General features: G+C 46.1%; 1 protein-coding gene across 4 annotated transcripts in view; it reads left to right on the top strand.

Annotated features, from left to right (window-relative positions):
• CALN1 (calneuron 1) overlaps positions 1 to 23,564 on the top strand; it is a 157,491-nt gene that overhangs the window by 69,255 nt on the left and 64,672 nt on the right. For all 4 annotated transcript variants that reach the window (XM_068656293.1, XM_068656294.1, XM_068656295.1 and 1 more), the window contains one exon: positions 11,439 to 11,582. In XM_068656293.1, the coding sequence (XP_068512394.1) occupies positions 11,439 to 11,582 (144 nt within the window). The remainder of the gene's footprint in view (positions 1 to 11,438; positions 11,583 to 23,564) is intronic.

Here is a 23,564-nt window from a genome sequence, read left to right as displayed (position 1 = left end):
ATTTTCCTCCCGGCTGCATCCTCTCAGTCCATAACCTACCCCAGCATAGTGCAACCTGAAGGACACCTCTGGGATTTAGGAAAGGATTTATTGAGTCCCACCCTGACCCCTGCAGCAACTCCTCTGACTTTGCATTGCAAACCTGCTCAGCCACAATTTTTCTGCTGTTTGAGCAGCATCTTTGGGGAGACTGACTAGGCAGATCTCCCCTCATGGTTTGTGTATAGCAGCCTGGGAGCCCTGGTCTAGCACAATACCATATCAGCAAGACAACAGGTTGGAGTTAGCAGATGCAGAATGATAGAACATATCCCGTATGCCAGGACATGTGGCTGGATGCTGCCCAGAGATAAAGACCACAGCAATTACCATTCCCCTCCAATATCTCTTAATACAGTATAGAAACAACTTTTGCTGTTATCGATGGAACTTCAGACAGACAGAATGAAAATCTCAGGTAACAGAGCCCAGAGCAAAATTCTATTTTGTAGTGATTTGCAATGAGTTTGCTGCTGTCCGCATAAAGGGATGCTGTGGAATTGCTAAAAATGCTAAAGCTTTATCAGTTTTGCATAGGGTCTGGAAGTGTTGTTGTGGTGCATTTCAGTGCTTCCTGTTCCTAAATGCGTGTGTGGTAGCAATGCTTTGCAGTTGGGATGGGAAAAGCTTTCTAAAATTGCTTTATACTTTGTAAAGCAGTAAACTTGGACCAAACAGTATGGAGGGAGCTAGGGAGCTCCAGCTGATTGTAATTCTTCCAGTGGAACCATTTTCCATCAGAAAAATGCAGATGTGATTGCATTCCCTGTTGACAATGGCCGTTTCAACTGAAAATAATAAAAGAGCTTCATTTCAGTAATGCTACAATATTTCACTTTGAATTTAATTTCATTTTTTTAAATATTAAAAAATGTGACCATGAAACATTGGGACTTCGCTGCAGTGAAGCCTTTTCTGGAAACAGCTCCAGAACAGGAGTGACAGATGAGCTTTGGTTTTGTTACACTGTAAAGACACACGAAGAAAAGCAAACAGACGGGTAGATCAGTGCAATATTTCAGCCGGAATATTTGAAATTAACCCTTTTCATCCATCGTGGCTTGATCATGGCCACTGCAAGGCTGGGGAAGAGGCAGTGCAGAGCTGAGCTGCCCAAAACTCAGCCAAGCACAGGATTGCAATTTCCCAGCCAGCAGAGCTACTGTTTCGGGCATTGCCTCTGCTGTGTGTGAAGCTGCTCCATCTCCATCCTCCTTTTCCCTGCTTCTGCAATGAGTTCTTACAACTGTCTGCATTACTGAGCTTTCAGCCTTTGGTTTTATCTGGTCTTTGTAGAGGATCCTTCTTTATCTGGGTGTTATTGGCAGTTCTGAAGCTGTTTGGGTAATTAAAGGAATTTCTAGTGTAATTAATAGGTGTCAATGGAGGTGATGGAGCACTGGTCATGTGGGTGATGAGGAGAGAGGTGTGCAGCCCAGCTCTGCTGGCAGTTTGTTTAAAGTTTCTCAGAGATTTGTGCACGTCTGAAGATCATCTTGACGCAAAAGTGCTCATGGAGTTTGGAGGGTGTAGTGACTGTCAGCCAGAAAAGATCCAGAGGTGCCCATTTTTGACTGTGCAATTAGAAGTGAAAATAAGGAGAAAAAAAAAAAAAAGTTGGCCCAAAGCAAGAGAATCATAGAATAGTTTGAGTTGGAAGGGACTGTAAATACAGAGAAAAAATAAGAATTAAATTCCCTTCATTAGAACTTGATTTTATGTGAATAAATAGCAGAAATTCCAATTTGTCTCTGGCACTCTGACCGAGACAACGTTTCTGGTGTTATTGAATACTTCACAGAAAATTTCCTTGCAAAATGGAGCTCGCTCTGCATTCTTCCTCCGATTGGGCTGGGCTTGTTTGTTCGTAGGCAGAAGCTCATATTCCTGAGTCTCGAAACAGTAAAGAGGGAGAGCTGGAGAGGGTGCATTAAAGTCAGATTTGGTTTGCCAAGCTCCTGTGCACAAGAAATGCTCCCAGTAATTTAATTCATGTGTTATAATCACTTTGGCTTTTGAGGAGAAAAACTGTCTTGTTACAGGATGGAGTAGATTGTGGGACTTGGAGAGCAGAAAATTCACAGGGACGGGCAACTCTGAACTGAAAAACATTAAATCATAGGTGTAGCGTGGTCCTTCCAAGAGACAGTCTCTCAGCTTAGGTGGCAATACTGGAGAAACAAGTAGTAGAAATAAATCCCAAGACCTGGGAAAAAATGTGATGATGGGAAAGGGAATAGGGGAATGTCTGCAGCTGTGCCTCCAGTTCCACCTGGAAGAGTCGGTGGAAGAGCAATGAGTAATATTTCACTGCAGTGAATATCACAGGTGTGTGGGTCTATCTCAAAAGTGCAGAGCAGCCACTGCCAGGGACTGAGATGCTTCCCCAGTCCTTAGTATAACCGTATAAAGTCCATAGTAAGTTGGGTTTAATGTGCCACTGGGTAGCCATGTGGAAGTTAATTAAAGGCAGAGTGACTGAGAAAGCAATTGAACTCCAGTAAAACTTGCCCGAGGTATTGCCTGTCCTGACGTGAGGTCGTTTTGGGAAAGACAGAAGGATGCCAACTTATCATCATTGTCAGAGCCAATGCTCTGGGTGTTTGAGCTGCTCGTAACAAATGGGTCTCTGCATAGCTGTTCTGAGGACATTATTCTAAATGGCAGGTACCTACATTTGAATATTGGGCAGTAAATTTCCAACAGAGAGTGCTCAAGCTCTAATTAAGCCTCCTTTGCAAAGTCTACAGAAAGAGCTGCAAGTGATGGCAGAGGTTGTATTTCCTAAGCAGTTATTGCCAGCCAAGACTGCAGACTAAAACTCTCATTTTGGTTAGAAATGTATGAAGACTGTTCTAACAGTGCATCAGTATGGGATGCAAATTATATATATTAAATATATATATATGGGCAGCTATTATCTCTTCAACATTAATTTGAGCCATTCATAAGCGATATTGAATCAAATCACTCTCATTCTCTGAGATGCTGCAGAGTAGGGTCTTAAGCTCATTACCTATTTATGTCCAGCAAATGTTTCATTTCTGATGATAAATTGAATATTGATGTCAATGAACTACATCAGCAGCTCACTGATATTACAGGTTTACTTCTTGCCAGCTTAAAAAAAAAATGTTTTGAAGTTGAACAATTCTCTGCGTGGCTCAGCTATTCCCAGGAAAATATGTACTGTGCATGAGGTTCCCTGAAGTGGGGCAGTGTCATGGGAGGGAAAATGTGTTGTTGTGAGATATATACATGTATATATATATATATATGAGGGGAGGATAGAGGTTGTTTCTTATTATGAAGAGGTAGTGAAAGAGAAGATTGACTTTTTTTTTGAAAAACAGTGGAAATCAGGTCTCTCCTTATTCACCTATTTAGTAGTAGGTTCAGTAATCGTAAACAGAAGCTGTATAATGCATACTAAATTTATCTGTTTTCATACTGGTGATCTTTCATTTTTAGGAGTTGGTTTGGGTTTGTTGTTTCTAAATGAAGGATGAGTAATGCATTATTACTCTACTTACAACATCCTGGGTTACAACACTTCCAAAAAGCCTCACAAAAGCTCTGAGTCTGCCTGCCGACCTCGTTAACAGTCCCATCGCAGAGACCTGAGCTGGAAGGGAGCTGAAGCCCAACCAGCATGGGTGGCACACGCTGGCTGAGCTGTGTGGGCCTGGAGACAGACAGATGTGGGCCTCTGGAGCTGAATGCATGGCGTTTTCCAGGACGTTTTCCATGAAAGGAGAAGAACAAAGAACAAGAGGAGAATGTGAGGGTCTTGTAGAACTCTCTGGATTTCCATATTTTGCCCTGCGTGTCTATGTGTCTGAAGGTATACAGCCCTCTCCTCCCATCAGCTGTGCACAGAAGGACATCTCCTGATGGCTGCACCAAACACCACAGCCAGTGTACGTGTAGGCATACCCGGTCCCATGGGCTGTGCCAGGGGACCAAAATGCCCCTCTGGAAATGGCATTATGGGCAGTACTGGCTGCAAATCCATCTCCGGCAGAGTGACAGTGATACGTGGTAGTCTTGCATAAAATGCTGAGACCTTTAAAAAGATGCTCTCTATCCAATGAATAGAAATGAGACATTTGCTTATGCAGCCAACATCCATCCTAATGCTGCTATTTATAATGACTTGTTGGATTGTGGATGCTCAAAAAGGGATACATTGTGAGACGTTTAGTTGAGAGAGTGGAACCACAAAGCCAAGAATGCAGCAATACATAAAGAGGACCAGAGATCTGGGCAAAGTTATCTAACAGTGATAGACAGATGATACATTTCGGCATGTTAACATATGAAAAATTAACACAAAATTGCTTTTTGTTTTGTTTTTGTGACCACTAAAGTGTGTGCTGATATATTTGGGGCAAACATTTGTAGTCTAAAGTATTTTTCTTAGCATGCTGAGGAGGAGGGGCATGGGCTGGAAGAGGTGAAGCTGGTTTCTCCTGCTGGAGGTGACTTGGTGAGAGAAATCAAAGATGTCCAGAATGGATTAAGCCACATTTTGAAATGCTGCAGTCATTTCTCCTGTGTGCATCTGCTCCCTGCATTCTGAAACTTTTTTTTTTTTTCTAATTGCCAGGCTAAATTTGCACATATCCATTTGTTCTTGGACCAATATTGCTCTTCACCTCAAATAGCTTTTCTCTGTCCCCAGGATGTCTCCTTCCTCTCCTCAGTGCATTGCAGATGGAAATCAAAGTGCCTCGGCAAGCTGAGCCCTGCTCTTCTCTTGCCATTTCCATCACCTCCAACCCCCTTCGCATTTCTTTCACCCTAAATTCAACCCTTCCTCCTTAGGACCAGCCTTTGCCTTTCCTAGGCACTGGAAATTGAATTATTTTGCATCATTTAATGGTCAAGGGCCAAAGCATGGTGTCTCTGACCTTATGCATCCTTCTGGGATGGAGCTGAGCAGAAGCCCTGCTTGTCTCTGACCACATTAGGGAAATTTATAAGGGAGAATGGAAGCTGCTGTTTTGCCAAGTTCTTCTGACAGCTGGCTTTCAGCACAGCACTTCCCCGCTGGCTCCGTGCAACGCTGCAGGACTCAAGCAATTACAAACAGCTCAGCACGCGCTGTCCACAGAAGGGATGAAGCCACATTTGCGGAGCATCCTCATGCAAAGGAGTGTGACTGCTGCTGTCCACACCGGCTTGTCCTCAGAGTAAATATCCTCAGATATTCCCAATCCAGCTCCTGTTGCTTGTACTAAAAGCTTCCAATATCTAGTATCAGCAGATAGCCTTTATGTTGTGCATTTATAAGGTAATGGGGTGTTCCTGCAGGTTATTTGGAAAGTGTTAAATATGTTTGGGAACATAACCACAGGAAATGTCATTTCCACAAATCATATTTTACCATGAAAGGAAAAAAAATAATCCTGCGAAGTTATGTATGAAACAGCGCTGTCCCTCTAAGGAAAAATAAAACAGGGCACTTAGTTTTGAGGCAGACTTTTCTGAGCTGAGATACTTCATCAAGTTGATTAGCACCAGTTTGCTTTGTCTGTTTGACATAACTACCTCTATCCAAGCTGCCATAGCTCTGGGGCTACTTTTAAGACCAGGCATTTATACCCCATGTCCAGCTGCAGCCTTGGTCTGTGCGTGTTTTTGGTGATGCTGAGTGGACCCGCACCGACAGCACTTAGATCCTGAGCTTCAGTGCAATGCTGCAATGTTTCAGATAATTCAGGTTGATGTGGTCCCAGATTGCAGCGAAACTTTTTTGGGATGCTGAACTGTTTTACTGAGATTGGAGATAACCAAATGAAATATTTTGACACTTTAAATTAGATTTTTTTTTTTTTTTGGGGGGGGGGGGGGGGAAGGAGCAGGGAGCATTACCATTAGATGAAAAATTTAGTTATTTTGGCACTTCATTGCAATTTGTGGTGAAACAGAAGTGTAAGAATAGCAGATGGAGGGATGGAAATTTCCAATTTTTTAAACAGGCATAGTAGTTACGAGGCTTACTTAACACTTCACTCAAGGATGTGCTATTTGCAGCTTTTAGATCATTCAGTTTGTACTTTGGTGCCCAAACCTGCAATTAAGAGAATGAGATGACTCGCAAGATTTAGGGTGGTGGTATTTCTTCTCCTATCATACTAATGAAAATAACCATATAGGACTCTGATTGTAATTACTGTGCACTTAGGGTGTGGTAGTTACAGTGTAATTACAAAATTTATTAGGGTGGTATTTATACCCAGTGAAGTAAACTGAAACCATCTGCAGTGCCCGAGGGTGGCTGGTGGACACCGATGGCTCAGGCTGAATTTATCTCCTGGAGCATCGTGATTCATTCTCATTCAGGAAGCAAAACAAGAAATAATGATGGTTGCCTCTAGTTACCAGTCGCAGGGAAATCATCAGTAAATAAAGCTGCTACTGAACTTCAAGAAGGGATGAGCTGGGGAGGTTGGAAGGAGAGCGCAAGGTCACCTCCTGCACACCCAAAGCTGCTGTGATTGTGGAAAGCTGTTTTGAAGGGCAGTGTGCTGGAAAGAGTGGGTGGATGAGGATGTTGTCTTTGGGTCTTGCTGGATGCAGAGAGTTAACAACTTGCTATACTGGATGTCAGGTCCGACTCCAATGTTGGTCTTCTTTCATGCCCTTCAGAGAGGTAATTAGAAAAAAAAATCTTCCTTTCCCCGATTCTTCCCTTCTTTCATCCTAGACGAGTGTGAGGGTAACTGATTTCCCCATAATAGGGGTGCTTGAAGGTGCAGCTGCTAAATGGAATGAAAGAAGGGGTATTAGTCAAAAGCAACCCCTTGACGCACAGCTTTTGAATGCTCAAATAACTGGGAAATGAGTGCTGCATGTCCAGCTGCCTGAAGAGAAACACTGGGCTGAAGTTCTCTGAGAACAATGCCTGCAAACCCAACTCACAGGAGGTGAAACAGGCACCCGAGTCCTCCAAAAGCTATGGGAGGTTATGGAGCCAGGCTTTCTTTGCAGGATATTTTGGCTGGATTTGCTCATTTTCCTTGGAGCAGCCAGGAAATGGAAATGTTTCCTTCTTTAGTTCCTAAGGAAGCTTGAAAGGAGCCTTATAAGGGACTGATCTCCATCAGTGGACAAGCAGCACAGGTCCCACCAGTGCTCCCTACAGTGGAGGTACCCCATCCCCGTCTTTGCCCCGTTGACTCCCAGGTGATTGCCCTGCTGCTCTCAGCTCACACAGGACTGTGTCCTTGCTTGGCTTATTGTCCTGGCAACTCTTTCACTCTTGCCACCTGGAAACTCTTGACACCTGGAAATCGAATTAATGTTGTGTCCACCCCCTCTATGAGATCATTATTGAAGAAGTTAATCAGGACGAAGCCGATGCTGATCCCTGCTCTCCCTTGTTCACCTGAACATTGCTCAGCGTTATACATCACACATGGTCCATCGGACAGTCTGTGTCTCAGCAGTAGTGTCATTCGCTGGTGGTATTTGATTTAATTCTGGGAGGGAGACGGTTTTGTGCTCCTAATGGTTGCTTCCTGTTGTCCGAGCATTTTTATATTGAAATCACCTTGTACTGAAGAGCAGTATTGCTGTTCCCAGGGGCTGGAGAAATTGAGGCATGGAGAAGAGCACTCAGGGGCTAGGCTGAGCTCCTTGAGAAGTAATGATACCTGGGGCTCAGGCAGGAAACTGGGCTTCAAGTTTTCTAATTCTTTCTATATTTTCTCTCTCTCTTTTTTTTTTTTTTCTCTTTACCCATTAAGATAGTTCTGTGTCAACTTCCTATATACAAGAGTAGAAGGAGATACTCTATAGTGAAGTGGGGAATAGGTATTTACTAATGCCCCGAGGGAGGAGTAATCCAGGTGTACATGCTCAGGGCTGCTGCCATCCAGGCTGGGCTGCTGGAGCAGCATCACTATGGCACCCAATCCCCCCTCCCCTCTTGTCTTTACTCTTCCTTTAAAAGACAAAACAGAGCTTTGTTTTTCCTGATCAGAGTAAAGCATCCCCATGCAGAGCAGCTGGCAGCAGAAATGGCAGAGGTCTCAAACTTTCTCCCAAGCCAGGCAGCATCTTTGTTGAGAGATTTACTCCATGGACCACATCCGCGCCCAGTTCTGAGACAGGAGCATCAGTTGCTATGGTGACTTATTTGGAAAAGTCATATGGGGAAAGTGCCGATGTATTTTTAGCTTTGGGTAATGAAATTTAACAGCTGGAAATAAAGGTGAGGACCAGACAGGGTGCCGCAGGTTCATGGACTGTGGTGTGGGACGGCTTTACAGCAGCGCTGGCAGGGCTGTGTTTGAGGAGGATGCTCAGCCTGGTTGCTCATGTGCTGGATGCCGTTCAGGGCAGTGCCTGCAAGTATGTCGGAGGAGCAGGAATCACTATAAAGAAAAGCTGATAAGGAGGTGGTGGTACATGTAAAGATAAAGAGGAGGCACTGTGAGGTCGTAGCTGCTTCGTGTACAGTGTGTTCAACCTATAAATAGCTCTTCAAATATACCTCTGCACAAGAGGTATTTATAGACTTTGTGAAGAAAAAAAAAAAAAAGCTCCATTTGGGGTCAGGAGTTGGTGTGTGAAGGCTGTTTCAGGTTTTGTCAAGAGTTCACGTTTCTGGAAGGCATGGAGCAGAGCTAGAACTCTAATGTGTGTGTTTGTTTGTTTTTTTTGTTTTTTTTTTTTGTTTTTTGTTTTTTTTTCCTCCAAACAAGCTTCAAATTTTGTTGTGCTGTTAAATGCAACTTCTGAAATTGGTGTATCTGGAGAGAATGCTTGCTAAACTGAAACTCAGATATCCTACTGAGAAGCTCCTGTACAGATGTAATTTATTCATATAATTTGGATCAGTCTAAATTGTGTGTAAACTTTTCTGAAGGTAGACTCTTATTTTATTTTCTAAAACACTTTCTCAGCTCCCTGCAGTATTTTTAGTTTTCATCTTCAGCTGTCAGAAGTTTATTTTAAAATTAATTGATTTCAATGTAATATTTACTGCACTTTAGCTTTCAGCACATCATATGAAAATAGATTTCACTACAGCTGGCAGTGTCTAATGGGATTTGTTCCTACTCCAAAGGCTCTCTGCATTATGTACCAATACTTCCAGACGAGCCTGCTTTGAGCAGCCTCACCACCTTTTCATATCGCTGAGCTTACACTGCTTGGGCTGGCAGGGAGACAAAGTGGATCCAGGCAAATGTTTAAGTTTAAGGGAGTCACAGCTGATGCATACCTGCACCCAAAGTGTAGATATTGCAGATCTGGCACAATATGCACTGAAAGTAATAGGATTTACCCTTTGTGCATCAGTGGGCTCTTTTGCTGGATTAAAAATTGATCATAGCTCATCCTGATAACCACAGCTACGATGAAGATTTAGCAGGACATCACAGAGGTGCCCTGGCCATGGCACATCACCAGGGTGTTGCACATAACAGAGAGCAGCTTACATGAATTGGCATAGACTTTGCTAAGGCACTGGAGTCTTCAAGGGAGGTGGTGAACTTTGATGGGAGGTGATTGAGAAGCAGCCTTTAGATTGTAAAGTTTTAAATAAGGTGGTAGCAAACACATCACTGAAGTAATTTCCTGGTGCTCTAGGAAGCTTCCAGCTTTTTCCCATGAAGACCAAAGAGCATCCCTCCGTTATCGCTGGGGAACAGAGGGAGGTGGTGTGATGGACTCCATGGCAGGACCAAGAATGTTTTCTTGTCTCTGAGGCTTAATGCCTGACCTACCCAGAGCTGGTCAGGCATTTTTCATCCGATCTGTTTTCTGGTAAAGAATACATTATTTTTTAGTTTTATTCTCCTGCAAGACCTGCTAAGCTTTCCCTCCTACTTCTCCAATGAGATGCTTTCACGTGAACGCTAAACTCCTCTGAGCAAAGCTGCAGAGAGCCCCACATGGTGGTTTCCCACACATCCTCATTCTCTGCTGCCTCTTGACCACCCTTCATCTCTCCCAATACACTCTCCAGCAGTGGGATTTCCACAGCCTCTGTCTTAGCATGGGACAGGGGCTGTGTATCGCACCTGGGAGGCACAGTCTGTGGAGGGGGTGAGGACTTTTCCAGGTGATGATTTGTCCCAGCATCCATGAGACTTCACTCATATTTGCCCCAGGGCTGTGCAGGTTTTATTGCTGGGAGGGGCTGTGTTGGAGGCACCTCTGCACTGACGAGCTGCTCTTTTTTGCAGGCAGCGCCTGCGATAGGTAGGCGGACAATACCTTAAATAACTAGTAATAAACATATCGCAGCAAAGGTCATGAAGGGCTGACTGACGTGTGGTTGCCAAACCAATTAATTGTTGACTTTCTTCTCAAAGGATGTAATAATAAGGCATCTTGTGTTTTCCTCTCCACAGCATGATGCAGAGACCATTTAACCAAAATGAACAATTCAGTGCCTTTTTCTCTCCCCACCTCCAACCAAATATTCTCAAGTAAACATGCTCCCAGCTGGCCAAAATGTTCAAAGTGCTCTGCTTGGCATTTGCAAGTCAAAGCCACTTTATATGGGGAGCTCAGTGGTGGTCTTCAAGTTAAGAGACCTGTGAGAAGTGGGAAAGGCGCGGAGCTGTTGAGGTGGCAGACTCGTGTGGTCGTTCACAGGGGTATGCAAGGGGAGAACAGATATTAAATGCTGAGGAGGGGGGGGGAGGAGGGGAACACACCAGAATTAGGAATCAAAACAAAGTCAGATGTCAGAAGCTGAGCCAGGCTGAGGAAGAATGATGGAAGTGATTCCTTTGACACTGTCAGCGTTTTATTGATTTGACGCTGTTTATTGCTGAAACAGTTGTAAATTAGAGAGGAGCTAGGAAGAGGAGGGAGAGATGAAGAATGCCCTGGTACACTTTAAAAGATGTACACCTGCATTTTTGGGGCAAAGGAGGACTCAGTTGCAGAGCCCTGCACCTCTCAGGGGAAGCAGTCGGCACCCAACTGCTGCTGTGCACATAGTTTTGTAGGAAATGTCAGGGCCTGGTATGATGTACAGTAATTTTGTCTTGCAGGCATGCTGAGCAGCTTGGAGAAGGGCTGCTGGAGAAGCCCCTGGGGCTGGGGTGTGCAGGGGGGCTTTCCTTCAGAGCAGGGTGGCTCTGGGGGCAGATGCTTCAGAAAGGAAAGGAGATCAACGTGGAATGAATACATAAATTTGCTCAGAAAATAGGTAGTGTGAGTGTTGATGCTGTTGTATATATCTATCTGCATGCAATGTGAGTGTATGCATCCATGAACATATGATGACCTTGACTCAAAATTATCAAATATGTCACATCAACATTAAAAATATATATATGCAATATATGCTGCTGCTTTGTCCCCTGTGCACAGGTACATTGACCAGGAAGTCGTCCACCATAATAACTCTTCTTCCCTCTGCATTGCAGAAATCCGTGAAGCTTTCCGGGTGCTGGACAGGGATGGGAATGGCTTTATATCCAAGCAGGAGCTGGGCATGGCGATGCGCTCGTTGGGATATATGCCCAGTGAGGTGGAGCTGGCGATTATCATGCAACGCCTCGACATGGATGGTGAGTACTCACTCTTTGTTCTTCTCTGTTACCAGCACAGGGTGGCTTTCCCAGTGCGTTGCAGCCCATGTGTGGGGCTCAGAGAGCTCATGGTCACTAAGGAACGTCTTGGGTGGATGCTTGGGTGAGGTGTTGCCATTCACTACAACAAGTAAAGATGAGCACGAGCCATCCACCTCCTGTACATACACCTGCCTCTCAGGCAACCCTTGACCCACCTTGACCAAACCTTGAACCATTGAGCCGTAGAATCATTGGGGTTGGAAAAGACCTCTGAGATCATCTCATCCAACCATCACCCTACCACCAATGTCACCCACTAAAAAAACATGTCCCTACACACCATGTCCAACCTTTCCTTGAACACCTCCAGGGACGGTGACTCCATCACCTTTCTGGGCAACCCGTTCAGTGCCTGACTGCTCTTTCTGAGAAGAAATGTCTCCCATTTTCCAACCTGAATCTACCCTGGCACAAATTGAGGCCATTCCCTCTAGTCCTATCACTAAGTATCTGCAAGAAGAGGCTGACCCCCAGCTCCCCACACCCTCCTTTCAGGTAGTTGCAGAGTGTAATGAGGCCTCCCCTGAGCCTTCTTTTCCCCTTACTAAACACCCCCAGTTCCCTCAGCCGTTCCTCACAGGACTTGTGTTCCAGACCCTTCACCAGCTTCATAGGCTTTCTCTGGACATACTCCAGGGCTTCGATGTCCTTCTTGTAGTGAGGGCCCAAAGCTGAACACAGCAGTAAAGGTGCGGCCTCACCAGCGCGGAGTACAGGGGGACGATCACCTCCCTGGTCCTGCTGGCTGCACAATTCCTGACACGAGCCAGGATGCCATTGACCTTCTTGGCCACCTGGGCACAATGCAGGTCATGTTCAAGTGAACATCAACCAGCACCCCCAGATTCTCTGCACAGCTTTCCAGCCAGTCTGCCCAGGCCTGTAGCATTGCATGGGGTTGTTGTGGCCAAAGTGCAGGACCTGGCTCTTAGTTAGAAGAAGATAAAGCAGCTTTGCCAACCTTTCTCTGCAAAGCTGAAAATGTTCTTTTGCAAGACCATTGTAACCTTTCTGTGCTTGTTCCTGGGCAGCACCTGGCCCAGTGACGCTTCCTGGGACATGACCTGAGCACCCAACAAAGCAGCATGGCCCTATGGCCTCACTGCTTCTTGCAAGTGAAAGATGCTGTGGATGGGAGCTGTGCTGTGTCGTAATGAAGTGTTGCTGGGTTTTGAAAGAGAAGTTTAGAAGGGTGGAATAATTTTGAACAAAGTCCTGCTGTGAGAGCTCCTTGAACGATTACAAAGAGGTAATAAAAGAAACAGAACCCACCATTAACGGGAGCTGAGAAATGCAGCATCAGGATGATGGAGCCAGGGGGGACTTTTTAACTGCTGCAAAGCTACAATCAGAGCTGATCGCAACAAGCGGGCTGTCTTTAAAATGTCCTTGGTCAGAGCAGAAAGGGAAACCTTCCTGGTGCAAGGAGGCTGGGCTACAAATCCAGCCTCCTCCCTCCCTTCTACAGGCAGATGTAGCAGGGTGGAAAAACTGAGGAAAGGTAAATGAAATAATGCCAAAGCAAAGCACACTGGATGCAGACCTGGTCTGAGGGGGGATGCGCAGCATGCTGATGTGACACTGGCATCCTTGGGAGACCACTGAAGAGCAGAGTCCATGGGAGGTGGTGTCAGCTCCAATTTCCCTGGAGACATCAGAATTGAATACCCCTGTGAGATGCAGGGTACAACTGTATTCATCAGGCAGAGGAAGGGTGACAACCTCCTCGAGGGTGTTTAGAGGCTCTCCTAGGCAGGGAGAGCAAATAATGCAAAATCTGGCGGATGGAGATGATCAGTTGTTGAAGTGATCTCATTCCTGAAAGAAAAGACCCCAAAAAAAATATTTAAAAAAACATCACTTTTAAAAGCATTTTCTCCAGAAATGATTGTTTGCACCTTGTTATGTTCTGGCCTTTCCTAGCAGACCAGGTGATTTCTCTTTAGACTTTGCAAAGGCCAGACTCAGTGTGGTGCCAATTCATGGGGTCTTTTACTAAAACTCTGTGGTTTTTTGGAAAAAGTGTGCTGTGGACTTGGCTGCCAGTTCTGATTCATCTCCAGTTATTCCCTGACTCTCAGTCTCACAGACTGGAGACTTTGGCACTCCTCCTTGTACACTCCTAGTGTGCAGGGACCTGTAAGCTGAGAGGTGGAGTTAAAATGTAGAGTAATGGGCTGCAGATGGAAGGTGTTAAATTCCTGTTGGAGGTCTTTCAGAAAGCTCGGTGTGTTTTCTGCCAAGATGGGGAGTGATCTTCCATCTTCCAGCTCAACAGTTACTACAGGTCCAAAGATTCAGTCCAGGGGTGCTGGGTCCTGTTCTGGGTCCCGTGTCTCAGCTACCTGCTGTTGCAGTGATTTGGGCAGGACATTTGGGGATGGGACCAAATCTGTGAAATGTGAAGGTCAAATGGGCCAGACGCTAAAACAAGACTGGGTAATGGGAAATTCCTTAGGCACTGAGTGAATAGGGGAATATTATGTGCAAGATTTACCTTGCCTGCAAATTGAATTAATGCTATACAGATTGAATTAATATTACGTAGCTTATGGCTACTTCTCCAGTGGATTGTCTCGGAATGTTGTCTTGTCATATGCAGACTTTTTTTCCATGTTTTAGCTTGAAATACACAGTGAGAACCAGCAATAGCTTCCTCCTTCCTCTCCCACTGTGTGAGAACATTATTCAGTAGCAGGGCTTGAACCCAGTGAGCTCCAGGGGGTGTTGTGCGTGCCCTGCGATCCCAGGGACAGCGTAACCCTGCCTACAGTATACTCTTCTTGGGGGCTGCTGAATTTTTCCAAGGCTTTGGCACAGTACTGGGGGGGTGGGGAGCTCAGCTGGATGAAAGGCCCCACTTAAGGATGAGTCCCCAGGGCCAGGAAAGCCAGGGGAGAGGCAGTAATCCTCCTGCACATCCCCAGATACCTGATGTTACAGCAGGTACTGTGGCCAGACAGATGCTTCTCCACACAAGGCTGCTGCCAGTGTCTGCTAATAATGAGGTAATACGATTGGCAGTGGTTTGTATTTAATCTGAACCAGCCTGAACAGACCTAGTACAAACATATGGTTTTCGTCAGAAATTACCTTGGGATTGCATTCATGTTGCAGGATGGCAGAGTATCTGCCGTGGCTTATTTAACTGATGGGCTTCTAATAATGAGCAGTTGGAGCTGGCCTGTTTGGTTTTCGTTGCTCACTGTTTTCTGTGGGGATAAGGAGGGAGGCTCAGGCATCTGGGTCAGGCCGCAGGGTGGAGACCACTGAGGTGTGGGAGCTGCATGGCCTCGCTGTGCTGGACCAAACATGTTGCACTGTATGCTGGAGTGCTTTTGTGGTTGTGCATGAGCTAATATGACATGAACATTTGGCACCTGTATGTGACCAGCCAGAAAGGATCTCACTGAGCTTGGTAAACAATGCAGGGCTGAGCTCCAGAGCTGCCCAGCAACAGCGGCTTTTGGGGCTGCAGCTTGCAGCTCTTCAGTAATGCACAGAGAAGCTCCAGATCAGAGCAGAAATTGAGGTGCATTTCATAATTCATTGCATTTGAAGGCAAAATTTAGTTGGTTAGGAAACACTGCTTGAACCTGAGTGAAAATGGCAACTGCTCAGCTTGGATCTTGCTAAGAATGCCTTCAGAGATGTCTTAGGGTTTTAATGCCTCCATGAAGGTGATGAGCGCTGCCATCAGCCTCCCATCACAGATGTCACCCCAGCAGCCTCTCACTCTGCCTCTCACCAGGGTACCACTGTGTTACTGGCATGGAGGGATCGCCTTCACGGGTTGCCTTGATGCCAAGGCACTGCTTGCAGTGGTCCCCTTCAGTCTGTTATTCTCCCTAGAGGTTTCTTGTTTTATGTCCTGACCATCTTTACTCATGGGAGCAAATCCTGGTCTTGGTGCAGTGATACGTGCAGCAAAGCACAGACCATGTTCCCCCAGAAACCTCCTGACAGCAGCTGAAACCAAAAGGGAAATTTGTCAGGCATCTGATTACCTGCCCTTTGTCTTTGCGTCATGGATTGTTCATTTTGGCCACCACTTAAAAATTTTCTAAATTGTGTTTTGTTTTATTATGATTGGCTACATCCCTGCTATACTCACTGCATTCTTCCAATGGAAAATAAGCCTTTCGTTTCCTTCTTCTTCTGCTCCTCCCTTTTCTTCTCAGCTTTGAGTGGGGGACAGGTGGAAGCATCCTCTCTTTCCCCACGAAAATTTTAAGAGCCACGTCAAATCCCAAGGGATAATTTAATTTCAAATATTGCAAGTTCCGTTAAACACGGATGTGGTGATGTTGCAGACATGCTGGGCTGTGTCTCAGCCCTGGCAGTGACATGGTGGAAATGATAGTAATGAGTGGATTTGCCCACGGGGAATGTCAGTGGGGTGATGCTAATGATGCTCAAGAGCTCTCAAATGTCCTCCAGGGCCCAGAGCAGCAGGAGGGTACTCCTGTCCATCGGGATTATGGCGATGAGGATTGGCCTATGCCACAAAGCCTATGGCACATGGAGAAACTTGGGTTCAATGCCATGGCACAGCAAGGCTGCCACAGGGCTGGGGGAGAGGGACAGAAGTTCAGCCAAGGAACCATAAGATGGGTGTCAGTGTGAGTTGGGGCTGGCAAAAAGAACAATATGCATTTTCCCGTGTGCGTGCAATTACAAACTCACAGCAAATCCTATGATAAGAAACAACAGGGATGGTGGTTGAATATTCCCAAGAGGCTAACCACGTGGATGCGCACCAACTTGGCTTTTTTTTACCCCAATAGCCGGGGTAAGTTTGGCCTGCTGGGGCAGGAGATGTTTCATCCCCGCACTGCAACAGGAGATGAGCAGTAGGAGCCTGCGGCAGCATGGGGCAAGCCCTTGGCCTGCAAAGGCTCAGCCTCCCAGCTGCATCTGGCTTCCCAGCACGGCTTCCACATTGCTACTGAATATCTAATTCTTGACTGGGCTCACCGGAGGAAGGCAGGCATCAGAGGCCAGAGTATCCAATGCATTTCCTAAAAACGCTTTTTCCACCCTATTTTCCAACTCGCCGTGGTGTTCTGCAAGGTGTGCTTCAGGCAGCTGGAGAGGACGGCAGCTGCCACTGGGGAAAATAGTATAGCTGGCATAAAAACTGAATTAGGGAGAAAAATGAGAATATACTTGGAATATTTCAAGGTCTCTAGAGAAAGCTTATAAATCATCAGAAATACCCTTCTGTGAACTACTGGGAGAGGCTGTGGCATTGCTGTGATGGGGGAGATTAAGTACCAAAATAGAAAAGAAGGCAAAGGGTTTTTTAATGCAAAAATGCCTCTGTTTGGGAAGGAAGGGGAGGAATAGTGTTTCCATCGCTCCGAGCATGATTCATGTTAGACCAAAGCTTTGCTTACATCTTAGTAGAGGTGGTGCATGACTGTTTGCCAGCAGAAGGTTGTTCAGTATAGGTGGGCACCTCTCCAGCGTGTTGTGCCTTATGGGGACATATTGTTTGCTTTTCTTGTCTGGAAATAGAGGCCAGATTTTACCTTAGTTTATACCCTTGATTTGCTTCATCCTTAGACATAATTAGGTATTACATGAATGTAAACATTGCAGACTATGAGAGGTGCATATATTTCTTTCTGCAATCTGGAGAATGACCTGAAATGATCTGTCAGTTTGTGGAAAGTAAAATATTTTATATATTTATTTGCTGGCAAGGGATTTTTTTTTTGGTAAATTCTTCCAATTGGCAGTAATGCTAATAAAAATGCAGAGAAATGGCACATTAAATGTGTTGCCTTATCCGGGATGCCTACTCTTTAAGCAGACATTAGCAATAAAATAGATTAATGTGTGACTTAAGTGTCAAACTGTTTCGTTACAACATCAGACACTTTTATCTGAGGAGTAAAATAAGCACTCAATGTACTAATTAGAGGAGCAGCTGGTTTTCAGTACCCTGAAAAAATAACTTCAGGCTAACACACGACTGGAAAAAAAAATCCAGTGTGTCAAATTGTTTGTTATTGTACAAACAGGAAATACTTTGATCAAGCAAAAGACAAGCTGGCTCCATCAGTGTACAAGCAAGCTACCTGTTACCTCTTCATCACATTATGTGACACATCAGCAGTAACAGTGACAATACAGCACTTCTTGTGGCATTCTACCAAGCAATTAAAATTAAAAGAAATCCCAAATTCAAATTCTGAATATTCCCAAGCTGCTTTTTGAAGGCTTTTTGTGGACCAATAAATTTTAGAGGGGGGAAGAAGATAAAAAAAACTATACATAGTGACCCTGGCAAAGCAGTTTCCGAAGGAAGGCAGCTCTCCTGGATGTCAGGTCTGAGCTGCAGCCAGCTTCAGGCAGCCCCGTGGCTGCAGTGGGGTTGCAGTATTGTTGCTCTCTTGTGCTTTGCCTTCTGCTCCGGTGCGTGCTGACACTTGCTGTCATCCCCTTTGGGAAGGGAATAAACTACACCAACCTAACCGGGAAGCATCAAGGGATGGTGTCAGAATACTAGCAATCTCCCTAAAAGTTCTCTGAGCTGTTGTGTCACTGTTGCTCTGGTTTGGCTGCCCTCGCTTCCCTGTGCCAGGGAAGGGACAACAGGACTGGGTACTCCCCCAGCTCCGCGCACTGGATGGTGCCGCAGGGATGGGGACAACTGAAGGGCCTGAACTGGGAGAACTGGAGAGAAAACAAATCTCTCTTCATTTTTAAATGAATGCTGAGCTTTCCACTGCAGCCTGCAGGAGGGGTGATGATTTGCTTTTTGATGTTACGTGGACAAATGTTTGCTTGTCTGGAAGATCAGCTAGCAATGCCCTGTGTGGGACAATGATGGCATGCACAAGCTGCAAAGGCTAAAAACATTATTCTCTCTCTTTCTTTTATGTCTTTGTCTCCTCCTCCCCTTCTAGCCAGGCTGGTTGTGGTAAACCAGAAACAATTTCCATGTTAAAGTGCAAAATTAATAGAGAAAGAATGGACAGGTTGTTGCAGACTTTGGGCTTGCCCTCTGGACTCAGAAGCCCGTGCTTTTTGTGTATGAGAAATGATCTAGCAGCATTTCAGTGTGCTTGTCCTTTAATGTGTGCTGCTGAGCTGGGAGACTTGGTGGGTGAGATGTATTTGATGTGACTTGTCTTTATTTATAGAGGCCACTTTCTCCATGTCTGCTCTGATTTGTAAAATGGAAATTATCACATTATGTGTTCTCACTGCAAAGAATGAAGAGAAATTATTGTTGCTGGTGAAGCTAGTCAGATTTGCAGCTCAGTACTGGGAAGAGGTTCATAAGTAATATCAAAATCTGTCTTCGACGCAGTGCATGCGTATGCTACAGGGAGCACACGCATTCCTCTGTTTTAACAAGCCTGTGATTCGTTACCGGCCGTCTTGAAGTTGTGCAGAGCTGTCTGATAGCTGCCATGATGCACGCAGGGATGGCCTGGTGAGCAAAACTAATTAAAGTCTGGTGTAGACAGGATGTGATTTTGCTCCTCTTGATCCACTTGGCAAAGGGATCGACTGGTTACAGCTTGCAGGATGCAGAAGCCTTTGCAGTTCTGCAAAGACCTGAGAAGGGAGCCCTTGTGGCCCTACTTTGGTGTGCCTTTGCATGGGGAGAAGGTCCTGGAGGGGAGAGAGCAGGGCGGGGGGCTCAGCAGGGCAAGCCACAGGCAGCAGCCATGCACTGCCTTCCCCTGCAGGACAGCTAGCGCAGGGCCAGTAACTGGGTCAGCCTGTGGCTTTCTGGGGTCACATGAAGCTGGCACACTGCTCACATGGTGCCTGATGGATTTTATTTTTCTTTACTGCAGTCAAAGTCATTGGTTTTGTTGGACTTTTCTCCTAGCATCCTCTTTGTTCTGGTGCTTGCAGTGGAGCAGGAACAGGGCACACCTCCATCCTCCTCCATCACTGTCTTTCCTGGACAAGCTCTCCTTGGGCAAATATGGGCACTTAATAGATTTTTTGGTTTTAGTGAGGAAGCAAACAAGCTCTCTGCAGCTGTTTCCCCTTCCCTGCCAGAGAAGCCAAGGGGCTGTCAGGCTGAACGACTCTCAAGGTCCTTTTCTCAGTGCAGTTAGGGATGCACCCCCAGCTCCATCTTCCTGGGCTCTCTTCAGGCCTTTGAGACACCATGCAAATTTTCTTCTCTGGGAAACTATGTCTGTACAGTTTGCTATTCTTCTATATGTAGTTGGAATTGAACTACGCAGCCAGCCCTGCTCAGTTGCTCCTAATACTGTGGGACTTGGAGGTGCCCTTAAGGGAGAGAGGGAGCCCCAGTGGAGATGTTTCATCCCTTCCTTCAGCTCTGGCTACAAAAACGACTCAATAAAGCCATGGGGATGAGGAACAGAGCTGGTAAACAGTAAAAGAGTGGCCAATCAATATGCCCTCACTGTCCCCCAGGAGCAGGAGAAACTAGAAGTGGTAGCTTCTATGTGTGCCTTGTTTGGGGATATCAGAGACCCTGTGCAGGCAGCTTTGGGGTACAGACGTCCCAGGGAATGCAAACAGACCTCTTTGGAGATGATAGGGGATGTTCATTGTCATCCTTCTCCATTCAGGGCACATGGTGGCACAGTCCATGCCCATGGATCACTGTGTCGGCAGGTGAGGGAGGTCAAGCACCTTGCTCTGCCAGCGTCTCCTCTCTGGGAACATTTGGCCAGATGATGTTCTGTGACTCAGTTTCCCCACTGCTAAACAACTGTATGGTTACTGGAGAGGAGCTTTATCGGTTCTTCTAAGCCAAGTTCATGGATTTCTTTTATTAAAACTGTTTTTGAAGTCAACAGTTTTATGAAGGACTTTCCCCAGCTTTGGAAGAAGTTGTGGATTGGGGCTGTAATTAGGGAGGAATTCTCTGGGTCATGCTGGTGGTCAGGCTGTTCTCCTTTGACCTTAACATCTCTGAAACTGAAATGCTCACCTGAGAAATATCCCATGGATGGAGCTAGTCTGTGCACATCTCTGCATCAGTCCAAGACACAGCAGCAACATGCTCTGCCAGACTGTGTTATCATTGCCCAGGTTACTTTATGGACGCACACAATGACACAGAGCGGGACAGAGAGTCACTGCAGCTAGCTATTATGAGAATAAAAATAAACAGGAGTGTTGTGTGCGCCTGGGACCCGAGCTGCAAGCAACTAGCTCATTAACTTTAAATATATCACCTAGCTGCACTCTGGAGGTCAAACTCAAGAAAAAAATGTGGGAATACTTATCAGTCTACACACAGCAGATCCTCATCTCCATTTAAATGTGTGCATCACTTCAGTGCCGTGGCAGAAAACTTTTCAGGAGGAGGAAGAACAAGATTATCCTGAGATTGGTGAGGGAAAAGACTTACTCAGGAAGAAGTCAGGTGGGATTGTGCAGGGTCCCAGTTTAATGCAGAAGGCACTGAAAGCCGGTGCAAGTTTCTGTTCTGCCCTTAGGTATGGGCAATGCAATCCATGCACATTTTTCCTCTCTCTTTTTGTCCCTTCTCCCACTCTGTCATTCTCCCAGCCTGATGAATATTTAATTACATTCTCCAAGGGAGCTGTTCCAACTGGAGGCTTTTGGACAGACAGCGGTCGACTGAAGGCTGAGGGTCGGGCTCTCCCACAGGATGGAGGGCGCATGAGTTCATGCTACTGCTCCACTCAGCATTTAATTATATCTTCAAAGCTAGAGAGCTCTGGCAGGGCAGTTTGCAAGAGCCCACATGCAGCCTGCTGCTACCAGGGACATGGGGATTTGCTCAGCCTGATTCCCCTCTCCTCTTCTAGATCCAGGCCAGGATTGTTGCTTATGGTAGATCCTGTAAGATCCAGGACAAATGCATCAGGACAAACAAAGGACAGGGATCAGGCTACGTGGTGCAAGGTTGCAGCTGGGGGTGTTCTGTGCTGTGGTTGCCCTCCTTGGTTGACTGGCTGCAAGGCTCTGCCTGCTGGCAAACACGTGCACATTTTCTGCTAAACCTCCTTCAACAAAGGTAACCATCCTTCCTCCCCTTTGTTCAACTGAAGGGAGCTTAGGGAAGATGGAATTGGTTGAAGGATCAGGTGCACAGGTGGTGTTTTCTTCCATCCTTCCAGTTGTGGGGATCAATATTGAAAGGAACAGGAAAACCCAGAAGATCAATATATGGCTTTGAAGCTGGTGCCACTGACACAGTTTTAGGTTTCTTGATCATGGGAAGGTCTACATGACACTGAGCCTACTGATTCCTGATGGGGAGCACCTTTCTATTAGGGGGAAAGGGATTTTTGCCCAGGAGTTAGCAGGACTGATTGACAGGGCTTTAAACTAGATTTGAAGGCAAAGAGGGTCAAAAACTGGCCTACTGGACCAGTGACCGGACTGCACTCCAATTTTTGAGGAACTGCACGCGGGGGAGGCCCTTCAGTCTGCCCCATGAGGGACTGAGTTGAATGACAGACATCTGAAGTGTTACTATACATACACACGCAGCATGAGAGAGAAGCATTTCAGCTCCCTGAAATGCTTGTACACTAAAGCACATCGTGTGGGAAACAAACAGGAAGAACTGGAGATTTGTGTGTGGTCGCAAGGCTGCGATCTCATTGCAGTTACAGAGGCATTGTAGGATAGCTTGCATGACTGGAATCTGTCATGGAAGGCTACGTGCTTTTTAGAAATGACCAGCCAGGAAGGTGAGGTGGCGGAGTTGCTCTTTATGTGAGAGCAACTGGAATGCGTGGAGCTCTGCCCAGGGGTGAACGAAGAGTGAGTTGGGAATTTAGGAGTAAGGATTAAAGGGTAGGCTGCCATGGCTGACACTGTTGTGGGTGTTTGCTGCAGGCCACCCAGTCAGGAAGAGGAGGTACATGAAGCCTTCTTCAGACAGCTCCAAGTAGCCTTCTCAGTCACCAGCCCTGGTTCTCATGGGGGACTTCAACCACCCTGATATCTGCTGTGAACACCACACAGCTAGGCACAAACAGTCCAGGAGGTTCCTCCTGTGCATCGATGACAACTTTTTGACACAGGTGGTGGAGAAGCCAAGAAGGAGAGGTGTGCTGCTGGACCTCATACTAACAAATGAAGAAGGACTAGTTGGGGATGTGAGGGTCAGGGGCAGCCTTGGCTGCAGTGACCATGATATGGTGGAGTTCAGGGTCTTGTGAGGAGGAAGCAGATCAAAATGTAGGATTGCAACCCTGGACCTAAGGAGAGCAAACTTTGGCTTCTTCAGGGATCTACCTGGAAGAATCCCACAGGTTAGAGCCCTGGAAGGAAGGGAAGTCCAAGACAGCTGGTCAGTATTCAAGTATCACTTCCTCCAAGTTCAAGATCGGTGCATCCCTATGAGCAAGAAGGCAAGCAAAGGGGGCAAAAGACCTGCATGGGTGAGCAGGGAGCTCCTGGTGAAGCTCAAAAAGAAGAAGGAAGTTTACAGCATTTGGAAAAAGGTACAGGCCACTTGGGAGGAATATAGGGACATTGCTAGAGTATGCAGGGATGCGACAAGGAAGGCCAAGGCCCATTTGGAATTAAATCTGTCAAGGGATGTCAAGGACAAAAAGAAGGGCTTCTTCAAATACATCAGTAGGAAAAGGAAGAGTGGGGAAAATGTTGGCCCATTGCTAAATGGGGTGGGTGCCCTGGTGACAAAGGATACGGAGAAGGCAGAGTTGTTGAATGCCTTTTTTGCTTCAGTCTTTACTGCTAAGATCAGCTCTCAGGAATCTCAGACCCTGGAGACAAGAGAGGAAGTACAGAGAAAGGATGACTTCCCCTGGTCAAAGAGGATTGGGTCGGAGATCATCTAAGCAAACCTGACATCCACAAATCCATGGGCCCCGATGGAATGCACCCACAGGTGCTGAGCGCTAGCTGATGTTATTGCTAGACCACTCTCCATCATCTTCGAAAGGATATGGAGAATGGGAG

This window comes from Anas acuta, chromosome 19 (assembly GCF_963932015.1).
Source record: "Anas acuta chromosome 19, bAnaAcu1.1, whole genome shotgun sequence".
Lineage (NCBI taxonomy): Eukaryota > Metazoa > Chordata > Aves > Anseriformes > Anatidae > Anas > Anas acuta.
Note: the sequence above shows the minus strand (reverse complement) of the source record. Positions and strands in the feature narration are given on the sequence as shown.